Here is a 21,593-nt window from a genome sequence, read left to right on the forward strand (position 1 = left end):
TAATTAATAATAATAACCATCCTTATTATTAAATATTAATAATAATACTAATAATAATATAACAACTATAATAATAATTAAATTTTATTTTATATTAATTTTAATCATAAAAGTAAAATTATAATCTAAAATTTTATCTATTAAAATAGTTTTTTATCTATCATTTTTATAAAATTATTTACATACTTTACTTATAAATCTATTCACTTTGACCTTTCTATCTTTTAAAACAAAGAACCTGTCTTTCTGCTGAAATTTCTTGATCTCAAATCTCTTAAAATAGTTCAGATAAATTTTCAAGAATGTTTTCAATTCAGTTCAGTTTTATTTATTAAAACCTTTTTCATTTATCATATCCATCAAATTATTTAAGTATTTTACTTTTAAATATTTTTACTTCAACCTCTCTAGCTCTTAAAACAAATAATTTAAGTTTCTTCTCGAATCTCTTAAAACAGTTCAGTTTTAAGTTCAATTTAGTTCAGTTTTTTTCTTCCCAAACTAAATTATGAACTTAAAAGAAGTTGAGACGAAAATGAAGAATACAAAAGGATATCATGTGCATGTTAGTTTTTCAAACTCATTAAGTATAACCTAAAAAAGAATTAAATGACTTTCAAGTGAGTGAGCGGAGATGATTAAAGGGTAGTGTAAATTATTTCTCATATTATAAACTGTGATATGCAAATTTAACAATTGGACAAAAAATCTTCAATTATCATTTTGTAGCATCCATGCATTGAATAAAAATTATTGTTTTTATTAAATTATAACAGTTCAATGGAATTCAAAGGGATTTTCTTCTACAATCAATACTCTCCAGAACCTTTATATATACAGTGCTCTTCTAAATCCATCCATATAGTTGCATTCATCACACAAAGATGGCCCTTCATTCTTGCATTTTCTTCATCTTTTTTCTCTTGCTCAAATTCTCAACCACTTGCTTTTATGCAAGGTCTCTCACTGAACCACTCAAAGGAGGTTTCACTGTTGAACTGATTCACAGAGACTCTTCAAAATCTCCATTCTACAATCCCACCAAAACCCTTTTTCAGAAACTCAACACCTCTTTCCACCGTGCTTTGGACCGTGTTAATCACTTCTACGCAAAACCAAAAGCTACCAAAAACACACCACAGTCTGTGATAATCTCCAACCAGGGAGAGTACCTTGTGAAGTACTCCATCGGAACACCACCGTTTGAACTGATGGGCATTGCTGACACCGGTAGTGATCTCATTTGGTCACAGTGCAAGCCTTGTGAACAGTGTTACAACCAAACCAGTCCATTGTTTGACCCTTCCAAATCCAAAACATACGAACCTGTCTCTTGCTACTCCACGGTGTGTCAGACTCTGGGTCAAACTTATTGCTTATCTGATGCTCAACCCAATTGCCAGTATACCATATCCTACGGTGATGGATCTCATTCTCAAGGAAATCTTGCCTTTGACACACTCACTTTGGGTTCTAATACAGGTAATCAAAATGTACAATTTTAGGTCATTATCTGATGAGTTTGTCATCAGATAATGTTTTGAGAAGTTAGAGTTTGTAAGAGTTGATTTGTTTGTTATTGTTAATGTTTTCAGATAATTGTTGGTCATTTGTTTTTTATGTTTGTTATCAGATTCCTCAGTTGCATTTCCCAGTATTCCCATTGGTTGTGGTGTGAACAATGCTGGTACATTTGACAGTGAAGGGTCTGGCATAGTTGGTTTAGGAGGTGGTCATGTCTCACTTGTCTCCCAGATAGGTCCTTCAATTGATTTCAAATTCTCCTATTGCTTGGTGCCATTGTTTCATCCCAAAAGCTCAAGTAAATTAAATTTTGGAGAAAATGCTGTTGTGGGTGGCCCAGGAACAGTTTCTACACCAATCATACCTGGTTCTGTTGATACATTCTATTACCTTAGATTGGAGGGGATGAGTGTGGGGTCCAAAAGGATTGAGTTTGTGGATGATTCATTGTCAGATGATGAAAAGGGTAACATTATAATCGATTCAGGAACAACTCTCACAATTTTGCCAGAAAAATTTTATGCCAAATTGGAGTCAGAAGTGGCTGCTAACATCAACCTAGAACGAGTGAATATCACAGACCAAATTCTAAGCCTTTGTTACAACTCTGGAGGACATAATGCAGTTGAGGCTCCACCTATTGTTGCACATTTTAGTGGTGCGGATGTTGTGTTGGATTCTTTGAACACTTTTGTTAGTGTGTCTGATGATGTTTTGTGCTTTGCTTTTGCCCCAGTGGCAACTGGTTCCATCTTTGGTAACTTAGCACAGATGAACTACTTAGTTGGTTATGATTTGCTGAGGAAAACTGTCTCCTTTAAGCCCACTGATTGCACCAAGATGTAATGTCTCAATGTCTCACTTCTACGTTGAATAAATGACTTTATATATAATAAGCTTATACCCTATATGTTCCGATATTTTGAATTGAGTTTCCAATTATAATTTGGTGGTATGCATGAGAAATTAATTTTGTTTATGATATGAAAATGTAGTAGTTAGTGTTTGAAAAAAATTTGCAGCTCATTGTGTATATAGAAAAGGTATTTTGACAAAACATATTGATGGAGCATACATATTATTTTTTTTGTTAGTTTATTATTATTATATAAAAATGTTGGAAAATATATTATATATATATATATATTATATATATATATATATATATATATATATATATGGTGTTTATTAATTTATGTAAAGTCTTTTTTCAATTGATATGTCTTGAAAAAAAATATGTTTTCCAAAAGACTTTACATATATGTAAAGTCTTTACATATATGTTTTTCAAAAGACTTTTTATGTTTTGGAAAAAATACTTTTTTTATGTCTGGGAAAATTTATGTTTTTTCAATATGTTATGTAAAGTCTTTTTTCAATTGATACATAAATATACTATATATATATATATATATATATATATATATATATATTTGAATAAGAGATAAATATCCATTTTACATTTTAAAGAAGTTATAAGTCAACCTCATTTATTTAATTTTGATTCTAATAGGCTATGATTTCTTTTACATTGAAAAGGCATACAACTACCTTCTATCTTAATATGACAATCTTAAAAAGAATCCAAATAAACCCTAAATGCACCAAAATGATGTAATTCTCATAGCATGAAAAGTATTGAAGAAGTCAAACTCCATGATAAAAAAGAGTTTGAATGATGGAAGCTTGTGTATGATAAAAAAAATTCATCTAAAACATAAAAATAAAAGGTAGAAACAAGAGTAGATTGCAAAAATGAAAATTAAGAAAATGAAAGGATTAAGAGCAAGCCACCTTTGTGAAAGAATCCCAAAAGATAAGTATAAAGAAGAATTATTACCTAAAAAAGGTTTTTAAGAATAAAAAAAAGAAGAGAGTATACACACCTTCAAAACAGTCAAAGTTCTAATACAAAATCTATGTTTTAATGTTCAAAAATGATTTTCAAAGAAGCTTTAACCCTTATTTTAATCTAATTAGAAATACTTATCTTTTATCTTCAACTTTTAATTCTCTTCTCAATCTCTCTTAAAAAGTAATCTTTTTACTTATTTTTTTATTTTCTCATACTTTATGTTTCGATTATGAGGTCGGGTCACCAAACTCCTTCACAATTTTGTTTTCTTTCGTCCGGTCCCGTTCCAAGCTCTGTTGTCTTGTTCTTTCGTCCGGGAAAGTCAGTATATGAACCATTCGGCAATTCAATAGAACAGTAATCCTCCGATGTCAAAGTCAGTATATGAACCATTCGGCAATTCAATAGAACAGTAATAAATGTGCAGTAAATGCAACGTACCTACCACTTACCTTTGACCTGTATTTATAGTTTTTGTCATAGGCTTGGGATTAGTGAAAAGTTAATCACGGTCCAATTTTAGCCCAATAGCTCTAATCGCTACTTACCTTGATCATGGTCTTAATAACACAGATAAACTATCGGCCGGTCCTAGGGGATCCGTCCGGTTAGGTTGACCCTACATGGTCTTCCTTGGACCGTCTAGTCCGTATGGTACACAAGCCCCCCAAGCCCTAGTGCACGCAGTGGACGTTGGGTTGAAAGCTGACTAATATGTTGGTTGCAGGTATGGGAGTTCCTATTGCGGACCGTTCGTCTTTGGCCGAGGATTTGTGTTGGTGAGTGCGCCATGTGACTACCGGTTCCAAGCTGTTGGAATCCTGCCGCCCTCCAATTTTCGAAAATGGGTTTGGGCGGGAAAACACGTGTCGTGCGCATGATGGTGGAAGTTGAGGCATCTTCGCATCCGGACCGTTGATCGTGGTAATTTTTTGACAGTGAAGATGCACTGACGGTTACAAAATTTTTCCTATAAATAGGAGGGTGGGAACGTTGTCATTTTCACTCTTTCTTCTTTTTCTTCCGTCTTCAGAGTATTCTTTTTCCCTCAGGTAATAAATGGCAATCGTCCATGTTGAGTCTTCTTTGGAGTCGTCGGGCAGAAGTGGCGGGGGATCGACAGGTGGTGATGGCGAGCGTGGTTCTTCTCCGAGCTCGGTGTCGTCCTCCTTTTTGGAAGAGTTCGACCGGTCACCGGGGTTAAGCTCTCCTGTACATAATGAGGATCAGTCGCTGGAGCCTAACTCGCCCTCGTATGTGGATAAAAGGATTATCTTCGAGATACCCATCCATCTTCTCAAGGGTGGTATTCTCGTAGATGACGCGCCATTGGAGCCGGCCGGTGACGTGACCGTTATTCCGGGGTACGACTGGGCACCGCACGATGCCAGTTTGTTCGCATTAGAGTATGGTACTAAGAAGGCGTTAGCGTGGAGAATCGGCCAGCTCTACATTGTCAAAGACGTGGAGGATTCCCGATTGATACGGGCGGGACTAAGCAGGAGGAACGAGCGGGTTAATCATGGGAAGGGGTCAAGTCCGGATGATTTCTTTTTCATATACGTCAATTTTTTCGATCAACTCTGCATCCGGGTACCTTTCACCATGTTTCAAATGGCCGTTCTCCGGGAGTTGAACGCTGTTCCTGCTCAACTACATCCAAATGCATGGGCGGCCGTCCAGGCGTTTACGGCGATGTGTTCGGCTATTGGGATAACCCCGACGATCCCGATTTTCTTTCATTACTTCGACATTCGTCCGCTCCCCAATGGGGGTTGGGTTTCTTTGACATCCATCAAAGAGAGGACCCTCTTCCGTCCGTACTCTGACTCATACAAGAATTTCAAGAATCAGTTTTTCAAGATCATTATTGACGAGGTCGGCCGTCATGAGTTTCATGATGCGGCAGGGAATCCCTTGTTCCCCTTTTATTGGACAAGGAACCCCAAGAAATTAAAGGCCTGCCCAATTGGCGTACTAAACCCGATCGACTTGGAAGTCGTGCGAACCATCAAAGCTCTCCCCGCCGTCTTTTTGCCCGCGGCTTAGTCAAATGCCTTCGTCATGAGGATTGCGAACGAATGGCATTCGGTATGGTATTTTATTTTGGGTTTGTCTTTTTTAATAAGTCGATGTTAACTTAGCTGAATTTTTGTGTGTTTGTCATATATCATGTCTGCCCCTCCTCCCCGCAAATCCAACTTCATGGCTTCGAGGAAAGGAACCAGATCTAGCTCCTCAAGCGGTTGGGAACGGGTCGCCCTAACCGCTCTCCGTCCCCCGACCATCAAACGCGCCTCTTCTACCAACCGGATATCGGTTGTTCCCCCGTCCGACTCCAAGGCTTCTTCGACTGTTAATGTCGTGGTTCCCCTGGTCGTCACTATTGTTGCGGAAACTATCCCACCAGAACCCTCTAGTTGTCTTCCTAGATCCTTCATCTGAGGCGGCCACCACCTCCGCCTAGCCCTTTGTCAGGAAGAGGAAGGGGCACAGAGAGGAGGAAAAAGTTGCCTCCAAGAAAGGGCGCAAAGAGAAAGAAGGGTCCTCCTCCCGATCTGCTTCCAAGAAGGGGCATAAAGGGAAAGAGGGGTCCTCCTCCCGGCCACTTCCGGATGGGGTATTCAGCCCTGCGTTCAACATAAGCAAACGAACAAATTTTCATATGAGCTCTATGCACCGGGCGTTGATCAAGTCGTTATCGGAGTCCGAGTTGACTAACGCGATGCTAGAGATGTCTACAAGGACGGCTTCTCTAGCTTGGTACCTTAGGGAATACGCTGATCGTAGAGGAGTTGGGGATGTCCGGGCCGAACTGCTGGCCGAGAAGAAGGTTTCTAAGGATCTTCGGGCAGCAATGGAGGAGGTGCTCTTGGCTCAAGATGAGTCTGATAAGAAAAATGACGAGCTTCAAGTCGAGCTTGATGAGGCCAAGGAGAAACTATCGGATATCGCCGATCGGCTCCTCGACGCCCGGGCGAACTATGACCGGTTGGTGGATGAGTGTGGGCAGCTAAAGGTGGTAGTTTCTAGCCAAAAAAGAGCGGAGAACGGACTCCTTCAGAAGAACCGAGCGCTGGCGGACGATTTGGCGAAAGCCAAAGAGAAGATATCCGAGTTGGAGGCGGGTATCGTGTTCGAGCACGAGAAGGATTTCAACAAAGCTCTCCGCCAAGCGTCCGTGCTATTGGGGGTCAAGGAGTCGTTTGCCTTGGGTTTCGACATAGAAAAGGATGTGTTTGATGGGGTCTTGGTCCCACTCGAGTCAGCGGCCGCCGATGAGACTCCACTGGAGTTGGAGATTCCTCCGAACGCTGAGGCTACGGAGAAGGAGGTTGAGATTGAAGATGTTGATGAAGCCCAAGAGGTTAATGACGCTGCGGGCAATGATGACGGCCGTTTGGCTGACTAGGGTTTTTTATGTTAGGGGTTTTGTTTTTTGTTTTAAATTTTTTGATGTAATCATACGTGTGGCCGGGCGGCCAACATCTTAACGTGTTTTAGGTGTTGGCTTTACCGGCCGACTATTGGCTTTTTGTATACCCCCATATGCATTAATACAATTTTTTTTTTCCGATTCGCTTAAGTTATCATTATTTTTCGGCTGGTCGTTTGATTTTATCATCTTGCTATTTTCGTTGATAGCTTGTTCTTTTAGGAGGAACTTTTCATTCACCTTTCAGCCCAGTTGACAGTGGTTCCATTTGAAACTTCGTCGTTCATCAACTTGGGCTTTTGCACAATCCGGGCGACAGTGGTTCTATGGGAGGAACTCGTCGTTCACCGTCCGACCAGGTTGACAATGGTTCCATTTGGAACTCGCCGTTCATCAACATGGACTTTTGCACATTCCGAGCGGTAGTGGTTTTATGGGAAGAACTCGTCGTTCATCGTCCGGCCAGGTTGACAATGGTTCCTTTTGGAACTCGTCGTTCATCAACCTGGACTTTTGCATGATCCAGGCGGCAGTGGTTCTATGGGAAGAACTCGCCGTTCACCACCCGGCCAGGTTAACAGTGGTTCCTTTTGGAACTCGCTGTTCATCAACCTGGATTTCTTTTTTATTAAGCGCTCGTCGGATTATGTCTTTATCATAGAGATTTTTTCCAAAAGTGAGACGCCATGTCATTGTATTAATCATTTCAAGAAAAATGTATAATCAGAAATGACTATTAACTGAAATAAAATTTGAGGTGGGTGGCATTCCAAGTGTTTTGAATGGGGTGTCCGTCTGGATACGAGAGCCTGTAAGCTTGTTTCCTAGGGCCTCTGAAATTCGAAAAGGTTCTTCCCATTTGGCTGTGAGCTTGCCGTGAGTTGTCGTCCGCCGAGCTTCTCCAATCTTTCTCCACACTAAATCGCCCTCCTGAAAGTTCCTAGGTCGGACTTTCGAGTTGTATTTTCTTTCTACCATTCGTTTGCACGCTTCAGCCCTTAAAACCGCCCGATCTCTTCGCTCTTCCAGGGAGTCAAGTTCCACCCTTAACTCCTCATCGTTCAACTGAAGGTCTTCCATCCGGCGCCGTAGAGAGGGCTCTCCCAACTCGACCGGCAGCATGGCGTTAGTGCCATATGTCAAGTTGAAAGGTGTCTCTCCATTTGTCCCGTGCGGGGTACATCGATAAGCCCATAAAACTTCCGGGAGCTCGTCAACCCACGCTCCCTTCCGCCCACCTAATCGCTTCTTCAGTTCGGCCACGATGGTCTTGTTCACGGCTTCCACCTGATCGTTCGTTTGAGGATGCTCCACCGAACTGATAACGTGCTTGATCCCCAAACCCTTGTAAAATTCTGCCAACTTTTTATCAACGAACTGTCGTCCGTTGTCCGTAACGATTGTCCGCGAAAGACCGAATCAACACTCCAGTTTCCAGCAGAATTTTTGTACCTGCGATGTCGTGATGGTCGCCAAGGGTTTAGCCTCCACCCACTTGGTGAAATAGTCGATCTCTACCAAGAGGAACTTCTTTTGCGCCCAGCCCACGGGGAACGGACCGACTATGTCCATCCCCCATTGAGCGAACGGCCAGGGCGACGTCATGGTGTGCAAGGTGTGCGGTAGTGCGTGTGTGTTGTTGGCGTGGGCTTGGCAGCTGAGACACTTCTAAGCGAAGGACCTAGTGTCCTCCTCCATGGTCGGCTGATAATGCTAATTTTTACCATTATTTAAGCATCAATTTAGTAGCAAAATCAACTCCTTTCTAACTTATAACTTGTTAAATCCTCTTCTTTTGTCTTGTTTTCTAAATAATTGCGTTTTTGGCTACTTTGATGTAATTTCATCAATAATCCCTTATTTTGTAGCTAATAATGAGCTTGGAAGAGTCTCCAACAATGTATAGAGCTGAACCAAAGCAAGCACATGCAGAAACGCTCGTCGACAAGCAAACGAACACTTGTCACCCTGTGGACGACAGAGAGTACGCTCGCTCAGAGCGTAGTGGACGCTCGTCCAGCGAGCAGAAGTGGACGCTCGTCCTGCAAGCAGAAGTGGACGCCCGTCCAGCGAGGCAAAAGAGGACGCTCGTCCAGCCAGGCAGAAGAGGACGCTTGTTCAGAAGAGGACGTTCGTCCAGCCAGGCAGAAGAGGACGCTCGTCCAGCCAGGCAGAAGAGGACGCTCGTCCAATGAAGAGATCAGTGGATGCTCGCACATGCGCGACTTTTCCAGATGGTCAGCGCCCGGGCGCGACAGAGAGGCGCCGGGCGCGATTTTTGATTTTTCCAGAGAGTTTCACGCCCGGGCGTGACAGAGAGGGCGCCCGGGCGTGACTTGTCCAGAGAGGCTCGCGCCCGGGCGCGACTTAGAGGGCGCCGGGCGCGACTTTTGCTGATGTGTCTAACAAAGCTTATTTAACCCTAAAACGCGAAGGGGTTTTGGGTCTTTGGTTCTTTGGAGGTGCGATTTCACGTCTGGAGCTCATGGAGGGCGCGAGGAGCTTGTGGGAACATCTCCTCCTCTTCCTTTGGGTCTCCTTCTTCTTCCATCTTCCATGTTTGTAAGCTTTAGGGTTCTCCATGGAAATGGAGAACCAGATTCATCTTGTTGGGGATAGTTGTAGCCTCTGAATTCTTGTGTATTTGTTGAATGATTTGATTATATATATGCCTTTTCTATCAATTGCTAGTATTCTTGTTTCCGATCTTAAAGCTTGCATGTAATGGGGACGTTCATGACTTGATTTTGGGGTTTCATGGATTATGGGGACGTAAGATGGAACCCAGAACTGAAATAGGAGTCCTTGTGGTTCATTGATTCTAGGGATGGAAGATGATTCACATGTTGTCTTAAGATCCTAGCTCTTTAATGCGGGTTTGCTTGTTAGATTGTCCAAGGGATTGGAGTTTGATAAGGAAAACCTAGGCTCTTTCACCTAAGGGATTAGGGCTAGAGTGTTTTAGTGGATTGACTTTAGTAAATTGATAGAGAGGAGATGAAATTGGTCATACACAAGAGTACATTGGTGAAAACTAACCTTAACAATGTCATTTCACACCATTTCTAGTCTTTTCCATTTCCAAGTGCCTTCAATACCAAAGTCCAACCTTGTAATTATGTGTGAATTTATGTTTCTGCACTTGTTTGTAAATTGATGTTATGTTCTTGAGTCTGGATGAGTTGTTAATCGCACAATTCTCTAGTATTACGAGTCTCTTGGGAAAACGATACTTGGACTTACCATTTTATATTACTTGAAGCGATTCGGTACACTTGCCGAAAACGCCCCAACATCGGCCAGTAGTATCCGGCCCGCAACACCCAAGCTTTCAGAGCTCGACGATCGGTGTGGAATCCACAGATTCCATTATGGAGCTCGTTCATGACGTATTGTGCTTCTTCCTTACCGAGGCACTTGAGGAGAGGGGTGAAAACCCTCTCTGATATAAGTCGTCTCCTACCAAAAGGTAGCGGACAATCTTCTTGGCGTCGGCCGGCTTAATCGGTTGACTTGCATCTTGCTGGGCCATTACTACTCGAATCTCTGTTCGCCAGTCCCCGACTTCACCCTTTGACACCGCCAAGCATTCGACTGACGGTTGCAGCAATACCTGGCGTATGATTTTCGTCAACTGCCTTTTATCTTTCCCCAAACTTAGCTTCGATAACATGTCTGCCCAAGTGTTGTCCTCGCAGGGAATGTGCCGGATGTCGAACTTATCAAACAGTTTTGTCAAGGCAGTCGCTTTGTGGAAATACCGGAGGAGTTGTTCCTCCTTCACCTGGAACTCTCCATTCATCTGTCCCACAACAAGCCTGGAATCCATCCGGCGCACAACCTTTTGCGCCCCCATATCCCTTACTAGTTCCAGGCCGGCCACTAGGGCCTCATACTCCGCCTGGTTATTGGAGGCTCTGAACTTGAAGATTAACGAATGTTCCAGCAAGAAGCCGTTCAGGCCCTCTAGAACTATATCTGCCCCGCTCACAGACCGTCCCGATGCGTCGTCGACATACAAGTCCCACTCATCGTTGACCGCTAGGGACAACTCGGCTGCAAAATCGGCCAAGTGTTGGCCCTTAATCGATCCTTTCGGGTCGTAATGTAGAACGAACTCAGACAATTCGACCACCCACCCCACCATTCATCCTGCCAAGTCAGGCTTCCTCAAGATTTTGGAAATAGGGAAGTCCGTCCGGACGACTATCTGGCAACTCTGGAAATACGACCAAAGTCTTCTGGACGCGTTCAGCAAGGCAAAGACCACCTTCTCCACTTGCTAATATCGTGTTTCTACTTCCTGGAGGGTCCGGCTTATGAAGTATACGAGCCTAGGCTCGGGTCGCTCTTGGAGCAAAACGGCACTGATCGCCGATTCTGAGACACCCAGATAGATCTGCAAATCTTCTCCTGGCTTCGGACGGTTCATCACCGAGGGATTCATCAAGATTGTCTTCACATCGTGGAACGCTTTCTCGCATTCATCATCCCACATGGTGCTGGATCCTTTCCTCATCTTCCTTAACATTGGTCGCACCCGTTCGGCCAACTTAGGAATGAATCTTGACAGCGCTATGAGTCGGCCGACCAATCTCTGGACCTCCTTAAGGGTGACCGGGCTTTGCATTTCCAACACGGCCGCACATTTATCGGGGTTAGCCTCGATTCCTTGGGCGGTAAGCATAAACTCGAGAAACTTCCCGGCAGCCACCCCGAATGTACACTTCGCTGGGTTTAACCGCATCCCAAATTTTCGGACTTGCGTGAAGACCTCTTCCAAGTCCTTCAAGTGTTGCTGGTCATCGGAGGAACCGACGACCATGTCATCAACATACACGTCCATACACCGACCGATCTGTTTGGCGAAGATCTTATCCATCAGGCGTTGGTACATGGCTCCAGCGTTCTTCAAGCCGAAGGGCATAACTTCATAACAAAACTTTGCCCTATCTGTGATGAATGTTGTCTTCTCCCGGTCGGGTTCGTACATAGGTATCTGGTTATACCCAGAGTATGCATCCAAGAAGCTTAACATCTTGTGACCCGAGGCCCCGTCTACCAACGCGTCAATGCTCGGCAAAGGATGAGAATCCTTAGGACATGCCTTATTCAGGTCGGTGTAGTCGGTGCACATGCGCCATTTTCCGCTGGCCATCTTTACCATGACCACATTGGCAAGCCAAGTGGTATATGTCACCTCCTTGACAAATCTAGCCTCCTTCAACTTTCTCACCTCCTCCTCAACAGCTTTCCTCTTCTCCTCTCTCATCCGCCGCTTCTTCTGCGCTACTGATTGCGCCTTCTTAAACAATGCCAATTTGTGTGACATGACCGAGGGGTGGATCCCTGGCATATCGGCAGTTGTCCATGCGAGTAGGTCCCAATTCCTCCACAGAACAGACCGGATCTCCTTCTCCAATCCTGGGTCTAGTCCACGGGCCATAGTGGTAGTTTGGGAGGCGTCTTTTCCTACCAGGATCGGTTGTGTCTCCCCAGGGGATCCAACCGGTCCTCGATGTTCGTTCGCGGGTCGAGGTCCGCCATGACCACTTCAAACCCGCTCGCCCTTCTCTTGATCGTGCGAGTATAAAGTTTCAAACCCGCTGCATATCATTCTCTGGCTATCTTCTGGTCCGCCTGGACCGTGCACATTGCTCCTTTGCCAGATGGATATTTCATTGTGAGGTGGGGGGTTGACACAATTGCCTCGAACGCATTCAGACACGGTCGGCCCAAGAGTACGTTATAGGAAGTGTTGGCTTCCACCAACAAGTATCTAACTCTATTCTCCTTACTATCCCGACCGGTCCCCAGCCGTATGCGCAAATCTACATATCCTCTAGTGTCGACCCTTTCGTCCGTGAAACCCACAATCTGCTCGTTGTACGGGACAATGAGGTCATCCAATATGTCCATCTGTTGGAAGGTTTTCCAATAGAGGATGTTTACCGAACTTCCCTGGTCCACCAGCACTTTACTCACACTATAGCGGGCTATCTCCGCTATTATCACCATTGGATCATCTTGATCAGGGTCGGGCGCGTGAAAGTCTTCGTCTGAAAATGTAATGGGCGGCATCGTCCTCCAGGGTTTGTCAACTGCGAGAATGGATCGTAGGGCTCGTACATGACGCTTCCGGGCGGACGACGAAGATCCTTCTCCGACGAAACTGCCGGATATCGTGTTGATGTGACCCCATAGAGGACGGTCGTGGCTCCTATACGGCTCTTGCTTCGCCCTCTCTCAGACCGTGGGCGGTCCGTTCAATCCCGCCGAGACCTTTCTTGTCTTTCCGATCTTCTAGGACTGGTTCGCCGCGGACTTGGTCGATCCAATGGTACTTGGGGACGGTCGATCCTCACATACTTCTTTAATTGCCCTGCCCGGATTAGTTCTTCTATTTTATCCTTCAGGGTCACGCACTCTTCCGTGGTGTGGCCCATGTTTTTATGGTACAAACAGTGTTTGTTGTCGTTTGCCCCTAGCAGTGTGGGTCGTCTCTTTGGTTATGGAATCAGCTTCGCACTTAGGGCTTCCTGAAAAATTTTCGCCCGAGAGACGTTCAAAGGGGTGTACTGTTGGAATCGCGGTCCCCGGGGCGGTTATCTCTGCTTGAACCCTCCGGACATCCCAGTCTGACCGCCCGATTTCCCTCCATCGGTTTTCTCTCCTTTGCCCTCCTGATTTTCCTTCTTGTACGACTGTTTCATCTCCTCCACCCTTATCTCATCGACCGCCCTCTCTCGCAGCTCTTCCATGGTTTTGGGTGCTCGTCGGCAGACGCTGTCCTTGAAGGGTCCGGGCTTGAGAGCAGGTAGGACGTACTGCAAGGCGAGTTTCGAGCTTAAACCCTTCACCCGTTGAACGGTCTTCCGGTAGCGAGTTTCGGGCTTAAACCCTCCGGGTCCGTCGTCCCGTCGTATATCTTAAACTGGGGCGGGACGAACTGTTCTGATATTTGGACGTCCATGATTGCCTGGACGAAGGGGAGTAATGTTGACGAGGTTTCGGTTTTTACCACCAACTGCTTGTCCCCCGCGGCATTCTCCGCATGTACGGATTTGACCTTACTTCCCTCAACCTCCGGTTCCGTGGGCTTCCACATTTCATCCGGTGAACCGCTACGCTCGGTTTTATCCTCCACAACAACTTTCCCGCGCTCCTTATCGCACTGCTCTCCCTCCTTCTCTCCTGCTCCTGACTCCCTCTCCTGGGCAATTCGAGTCGTGCATTCAGCCCTTACCGCTACGAGTTCTGCTTCGTGGCGCTGCTGCATCTCCTCCATCTTCTACTATAGCGTCTGGATCCTCTCCACTGGGTCATCAACGCTCATGTTTCTCGTGGTCACCATTGGATTTTGCAAGTAATGTTTCGGTTATAGGGTCGGGTCACCAGACTCCTTCACAATTTTGCCTTCTTGTCGTCCGGTCCCGCTCCAAGCTCCGCTGTCTTGCTCTTCCGTCCGGGAGGAAACCTGTCGAAGATCCTCCGATGCCAAAGTCAGTATATGAACCGTTCGGCAATTCAATAGAATAGTAATAAATGTGTAGTAAATGCAACGTACCTACCACTTACCTTTGACCTGTATTTATAGTTTTTGTCATGGGCTTGAGATTAGTGAAAAGTTAATCACGGCCCAATTTTAGCCCAATAGCTCTAATCGCTACTTACCTTGATCATGGTCTTAATAACCCAAATAAATTATCGGCCGGTCATGGTGGATCCGTCCGGTTAGGTTGATCCTACGTGATCTTCCTTGGACCGTACGGTCCGTATGGTACACTTTATATATTTATTTTCTCATTTTCAATAAATTTCTCTCATATCCTATCTATATAACTTGGTTTTTGACATTTCGGCGGTGTGACTAATAAAATTTCTTCATGAAAGATTTTTACAAAACTAAAACAAGAAAAAAAAAATTTGATATTTTTCTTATTTCTTCTTAATTATTTAGTTGTTCCAACGTTTATCATGTTACTTGGATGACTTTTAGTGGTTATAAATTAGTTTATGCTGAATTATGAGGAATTGTAATCAATTTCAAGATTATGTTAGTGATATGCATAAAAAAGATGTTACATTAATGTCATTCCAACCATAAGTTGCGACTTTCCAACTGCACTTATTAAATGCTTGAGTTTTTGTAAGAGATTATTAACTATTCTCTCATCACCTTAGTTGCACTTTTTTTTCTTTTTCAGGTAACTTTTTTATATCCCAAATCATGAAATTAAAATTAAGATTGCTTTTCATGTGAGAAAATTCACTTACACAAAAATTGAATGAAAATTTAAGATTTTTTATATCAATTTCTATTTATCTATCTAACTAACAAACTAACTATATATACTCCATTTTAAGTAATTTGAATATTTATTTTTATATTTTAAATATGAATACCAAACACATAGAATAACTTTTATCGATTTATTTTCTCAACCTCTTTCTCTTTGATTTCTCTTGATACAGTACGTCTCCTACTTCTCTCTTCTTTCCAACTTCTCTTATTCTTTTCTAAGTGAGTGCTGTTTAGTATTGGAAAGATCTATCAACATGTAAGGATTTCAAGCAAAGAATTCTTCAAAAACTCTCCATGTTGCTCTTGGCCAAAGTTAAAAACAAGAGAGACACAAAAAGTATAAATGAAAAAGAAAATGGATCAGAGGAAGAATATGGAGAACATACCATCTTAGAAACATCAAGGATAAGAGTGACATTGAATCATCTCTACACAATAAAACCCTAAAGTTAAGAGTATCAAACTCTCTAGACACTAAAATTTCACAAAAACTCTTTATTTCATATAATTGTAATGTGTCTTGTTCAAAGAAAAAGAAAACAAAACAACATAAATGAGACAGTGACTCAACTAAAATATTAATTCTTAAACGGAAGGGTATTTACATAAAATGGGTTTTTGTCTAACATTTTCCATTTCCTTTTACACCAACCGAATTGACAAGGCAACTTGAGTTGCTTTTAAGAAGTCAATGGAGTTAAAACACTCGGATGTATTTTTTTTTTTTTCGGAGAGTGTAAAGGGTAAAATAAAAATACCCCTTTGAAAAATGTCATATTTGACAAATTAAACGAGAAAAAATCTAGCAAGTGAAAAGAGATAAAACTAAAACGAGAAGAATTGGGTCCCCCAATATTCATTGTTTATGCTCCTAATCTTTAAGGCAACCTTTGTGGCCCTTGTTTACAAGCTACCATGTGTCGGTTGTTCTCACTTTTTTGCAAGTTCGCAACCCTAATTGACAATTAAAAGCATTATGTTATAATAGATTTTGGTTTTTCTTTATGAAAGCTTATAGAGAAACACTATCTTATCCAAGTCAGTAGTCACCACAAACCTGTAATCAGTTAAGTTAAAAGACTATAATTATAATTTATCCATGTAGTAGAAATACATAACGTTTGAGAATACGTCAACGTAGCATTTTTGTAGTGCAACCACTCGTTTAAATTAGAGCTCTGAAGTCTGAATGAATGGGTGGGAGTACAAGAGGGCTCTGGTCCAATTAGACACTGGCCAAATAACACAGAATAAAAAGTAATGCAGCAATCTTGCAAAATGGAAAAGTATAACGTCACCCGAGAATGGTTTTAGTCCAAAGAAAAACGTACCATTTCGAAGCATGATCCACACACAAATAAAAAAAAACAAACAAACAAATAAACAAACTCGACCGCATCAATTTAAAATACAGAATATATAATGGTTTGCATTCATTTTACTTCTCAGTGTAGACAAAAAAAAAATAAAAGTCTCGGTGCAATCACACAGTTTAGATCCTTTAGAACTTTTCCCACAGTTAAAAACCAGCCCAACCAGCTGGTTGAGAAGTTGGTTTGCTCTCAAAGGTCTTTGCCTCATCAAAGCCCTGAGACTTACCTCCGGCACTGCTAGATCTTTGCATCTGTGAGCTGCCAGTAGGTACAGCACTGAAGCTATCAGTTCCAAAACCCCATGAATCAAAATTAGTAGCCAGTTGAACAGGTTGCTTGTTTTGCCTGCCATTATTTGTCCTGACTGATTTGGTAGTATTTCCTGCTGAAAGGGACTTCTGTTGTTGGGGTTCCTCAGGAAAAGCTTGCCATGACTTAGGTTCTGAACTGGGAGTTTTCCATTCAGTTCTATCCTGCTGTCGCAGTGTAAAACATATAAGCATATATACCAGGAACACAATCTAAAACAAAATCGACAAGAAAAATTATGAGAGGAGAAAAAACAAATTTTTATTACCATAGGTGCAGATGATGTAATTGCAGGAGAGGTTTTCAAACCCTCTCTGCTTGGTGAAGGAGTCCGACCTGCCAGTGCTTGCTTGAGATCCTGCAATTCTTGCCTCTGGGATCGGCAGATAGCAGAAAGCTTTTCAAACTTTGAGGTTATTTCAGCTTTTTCCACGTTAGCTTCCTTCAGCTGCTCTTTGAGTTTCTCCACTTCAGCCTCTAATGCTTGTTCCCTTTCGGATTTGTTATTAAGTCCAGTGTTGAGCTTAGTGGTATCGAATTCAGCAACAAAAGAGTTAAAAGCCTGGTTCTGAAAGTTAGCCGTATTCTCCATTCGATCTTTATCTTGGAATAAGTTTATCTCAAAATCCTTCGAGGGTTTGGTATCAGGCTTGTTTAATTTTCCATGTGTACTGCTTTTCACAGTATGAGTTTGTGCATTAACCACTTTGCTAGTACTAACATTTTTGGCTAATTGTTCATTTTCAGGACGAAATCTATCATGTTTCAGTGGCATATGGTGACTGGATGGTTCTTCATCAAAAATTGGCTTGCTCTTGTCCTCAGTGACAAGTGGATCCTTTGCGTGCTGACTGGACCAGAAAGCACCAAGCTGCCCCCCACTGCCCCCTCCCCTAGAAGCAAGGGATGGCTGTGGTGTAGTCTTGGGTTCTCCGGATGAAGGCGGAGGAGGCGGGTTCCTACGAGGCATTGGAGGTGATCTGTTTGAGGGCATTGAGATACCTACAAAAATTTAGAAACAAATCAGTTTTCTGAGTAAACATTAAGGCGGGAAGTTGTTACAATCCAATCTTCTGCAAAGAAATTTTAGCCTCTAATTCATAAGGGTAACATTATGACCTTCATGATTGTTGGGTGAGGGTGATTCAGGTGGCCTGTCAGGTAATGACTTCTGTAGATTAATGGGCAGTTGCTCGTTAACACGAAACCAGACCTGCCACCATGGTAGAAAATCCAAAGTCAGCGATTGATTGCCCTAATTCTAGTACCTATGAATGCTATTGATGGATGATCTATGACCAACCTAAACTGATGGAGAAGAATGGCCAATCAAGCAAAGCGCTTGCCTGCGTGATATCTGGTCTGTCATCTGGTCTAGCTTGGAGCATGTCTCTTATCAAGTCCGTGATAGATGAATTGTATTTCGGTAAATCGGGAATACGGTAGTTTCCATTTAAGACTTGAAGCTTTGATTCCCCATCAAATGCACTTTTGAAGTAGCATATTCGAAAAAGAAGACATCCAAGAGCCTAAATATTCAACCAGAAGAATTATTTCTCAATTAGCATAAAATGATTTGGCAAATAATATATTGAAAACGATGAGTTTTAGGCATGCATAACTTACCCATATGTCTACCTTCTCATTAATGACCTCTCTCAGGAACAGATCCCACATCTAAAAATGCACAAAACAAAATGAACATTTCTATCACACTTGACAATTAATATTTGGTTACAACAAAAACTAAAACATCTGTGTATCACTCACAACAACACATGCAACCTACACCTAACCATTAGCAGTGGTGTCCAGGGTAATAAGTACACACTTAACCCCAGAAAGAACCAAATCAAACCCGTCTAGTGTCCACCACAAGGCCAATCCAAGGATAGAACCCTGACACATAACTTGGCATAGGCGGTGGAACTTTCACCACAACCTTCGGTTGTACCCTAATTTTATCTAGTGAAGACAGATCTCAATTTACCTCAGGGGCCCTGTAGGCTGGAGTTGTATACTTCCGGATATTGTCTTCCTCAATCCCCATTTCTTCTGGCTTTTCAAAACGTTTGTGATTTGTGGAAGTGCTTCCAAAATCACATAACTTCCATAAGCCATCTGAACTTAATAAAAGATTCTCCGCTTTCAAGTCCCTAGGAAGCACAGGAAAATTAAAAGCAGTTTATTAATGATAAAAAAAAAAGCACCACTTATGCTTCCATTAGATTTGCCAAACATTTTTAAAGATGTTATGAACAAGAAGACAAAAGTCAGTCCCACGAAATAGAATGGTTGAAATAAACATATAAATCACATGTGAATAAATTACGATTTTAATAAAACAGAACATAAAGACAGCATTTGTGTCTGAAGATGTAAAAGTCATATCGTTGTCTGTAAATAAATCTGAAGCATCGGGGCTATGGGCATACTATCTAGCCCATACAAATGAAAAACAAAATTAGCAAACAATGATGCTGAAGAAGTCACTCGTGGGGAGAGACACACAACATCAGAGTTTCGTAATAGAAAAAAAAAACAAATATGAAATTTAGAAGAAAAAAAAACAGAATACGAACATAAAACTTTACATGTTTCAAATGATTGGACGCAACAAAATAAATAAATAAACAACTTAGAAGAATATAAAGAGAAACATCATAAATTTGAACACTCATTAAATCTTTTAGCTGGTGTTGTTTACCGGTGTGCAATAGGTGGGGACAGGCAATGCATAGCAAAAACTGCATTACAGATATCCCTGAAGATCAAAAGAACCTGTGTCTCATCAAAATAACCAGCTCCGCGGCTCTCCAGCACATTGACCAGAGACTTCTCACAAAATTCCATCACAAGGAATGCCTCCTTTGTCCTACCCATATCAAAGATGGCATGTGCATGAAGTGTGACAACATTGGGATGTCCTACCAGCATCTTAAGCACAGATATCTCCTTCTTTACCAGTCCGAGTGATTCCTCATCATTGCATATTATGTGCTTCAAGGCATATTGCTTTGACATATGTACAGCATCACGAGCTAGGTAGACACAAGAGAACCCTCCTTCCGCAATGGCCTTAACAATGTTTATTTTAAGATTACCAACATCTACAGTGCGGCCTTCAAGACCAGTCTGCTCTTTGTGGCCAAATGGCTTAAATTTCCACATATTTTAGGCAAAACAGAACACGAAGCTGCATATCCAACTTATACAATAAGCTATAACTTCCACAGTTGTAAAACAGAACAGTATGCTGCATATACGCATGATAAAGTTTATATTCACATGCAGCCGACAGTACAATTTGACTTTATCATCCATATTAAATGATCAAATTCATTCATACTCATAAAAGAAAGAAGGAAATATAACAAAACAAACAATGAATGAATGATCCGTAAATAAGAAAAGAAAAAACTACACTTACGCAGAAACGCGTTCATAACAATAGCAAAGCAAACCGCAATTTCAAAGCACTGTTTAATACCGTAAAACTAAATGGTTAATCAGGGTTACATGTATTAACAAAAATCAAAGAGCTTTGTAGATCATGACAATACACTTGCAAAAGGAAATAACATCTAATAATTGTCGCACCCAGTTATCTACCTCAATAAAGCAGTTAAGAACATATAATTGCTAAACTAAATAACCACACCATAAGATCCACAAGAAATAACGCTAGGTCATCATTAAATATTCAATCATCACCTCCGTATCCATAAGATCCAATCCAATCATAACAAAATGGTAATCAACATAAGACCAAAAAAAAAAGTAAGCATTATAAATAAAATAAAACAAAAAAGCACAATCAATAACCTTACCTAGAATTTTCCCGCTTTATTGCTCCAGAGAATGAGATCCTTCGATCAGAAATTTAACTCAAATAGAATAGACCACGCCCTCGATCTGCAACCAACTCAAACACCATTGAAGATCAATAACTCAAATCCCAAAAAGAATCACAATACGAATCTTCCACAATTCATGAAAAGAACGAACTTTAAGAAACTCACTATCAAATCTTGGGATTCTACCTGTTCACACCAGATTGAGGGATCGATAATTTTGTCGAGAATTCGAATCAAATCTAACAATCCGCCACTAACTCAAGGGATTGAGCTTTAGCTTCGGCTGGTAATGTTGCTTCTTCAGATTTGGCCAACTGAAAAGGAAAAGCAATCTGTGAAGGATATTTATATATAAGAGGCGAATAAGGAAGGTTGAATGAGAAGATCTGTACCGCGAAAGTTAGGAGATTGTGGGACGTGAAAATGAACGGTGAAAGATGAGGTTATACGATGAGCTGACCGCAGAGAACAAACAATCCTTTCATTCCTGTTTCGGTGAGAATTTACGTGGGGTACACGCGATTGTGACTTTACTGCTATATGCAGATGGAGAAGGTTTTATTCTAAGTGAAATATTAGTCACATATTTTAACACATTTTTATAATATTTTTTTATCAATTTTTTACAAATTTACTTTTTATTTAATTGTTACTGTATTAGATTTTACATTTTTAATTTAACTAATTATTAAATAGAGTAAATGATCAACATGATGGGTGTGTACTAATTTAATGTTTGAAAGAATGAAAAATTTAATTGAATATCTGAAGGTGTAAAAATTTCAGATTAATTTTAAATATTTTAGTTTAATGATCAAATAATAATGTCTGATTTGGATGTTGAATTGGTCTTCGAAAGTAAATTTAAGGTTTAATAGGTTCGGAAGTCTCTATATTTGCGGGTTAGTTTCAATTGGGTCCTCCAATTTTAGAA

General features: G+C 41.6%; 2 protein-coding genes across 4 annotated transcripts; one reads left to right on the forward strand and one right to left on the reverse strand.

The window, feature by feature from the left end:
• Positions 1-884: 884 nt before the first annotated feature.
• LOC108332638 (aspartic proteinase CDR1) lies at positions 885-2,370 on the forward strand. The gene is made up of 2 exons (XM_017567956.2): positions 885-1,482; positions 1,634-2,370. Exons 1-2 carry the CDS (start codon positions 885-887, stop codon positions 2,368-2,370), a joined length of 1,335 nt encoding a protein of 444 aa, XP_017423445.2.
• Positions 2,371-16,522: 14,152 nt separating this feature from the next.
• On the reverse strand, positions 16,523-21,069 carry LOC108334195 (uncharacterized). 3 transcript variants are annotated; one of them, XM_052871200.1, is made up of 10 exons: positions 21,052-21,069; positions 20,846-20,973; positions 20,633-20,717; positions 19,510-19,998; positions 18,793-18,958; positions 18,429-18,479; positions 18,149-18,331; positions 17,922-18,015; positions 17,071-17,804; positions 16,523-16,966 (listed from the first exon to the last, which is right to left on the reverse strand). In XM_052871200.1, the coding sequence occupies exons 4-10, from the start codon at positions 19,971-19,973 to the stop codon at positions 16,640-16,642; spliced, it is 2,019 nt and encodes a 672-aa protein (XP_052727160.1). In that variant the 5' UTR covers positions 19,974-19,998; positions 20,633-20,717; positions 20,846-20,973; positions 21,052-21,069; the 3' UTR covers positions 16,523-16,639. The 3 variants fall into 3 exon arrangements, with proteins under 3 accessions (XP_052727160.1, XP_017425387.2, XP_017425388.2); XM_017569898.2 differs by having other exon boundaries at positions 16,523-16,969; XM_017569899.2 differs by lacking the exon at positions 21,052-21,069 and having other exon boundaries at positions 16,523-16,969; positions 20,825-20,973.
• Between the last annotated feature and the right edge of the window lie 524 nt (positions 21,070-21,593).

Source organism: Vigna angularis, chromosome 11 (assembly GCF_016808095.1).
Source record: "Vigna angularis cultivar LongXiaoDou No.4 chromosome 11, ASM1680809v1, whole genome shotgun sequence".
Classification (NCBI taxonomy): Eukaryota; Viridiplantae; Streptophyta; class Magnoliopsida; order Fabales; family Fabaceae; genus Vigna; species Vigna angularis.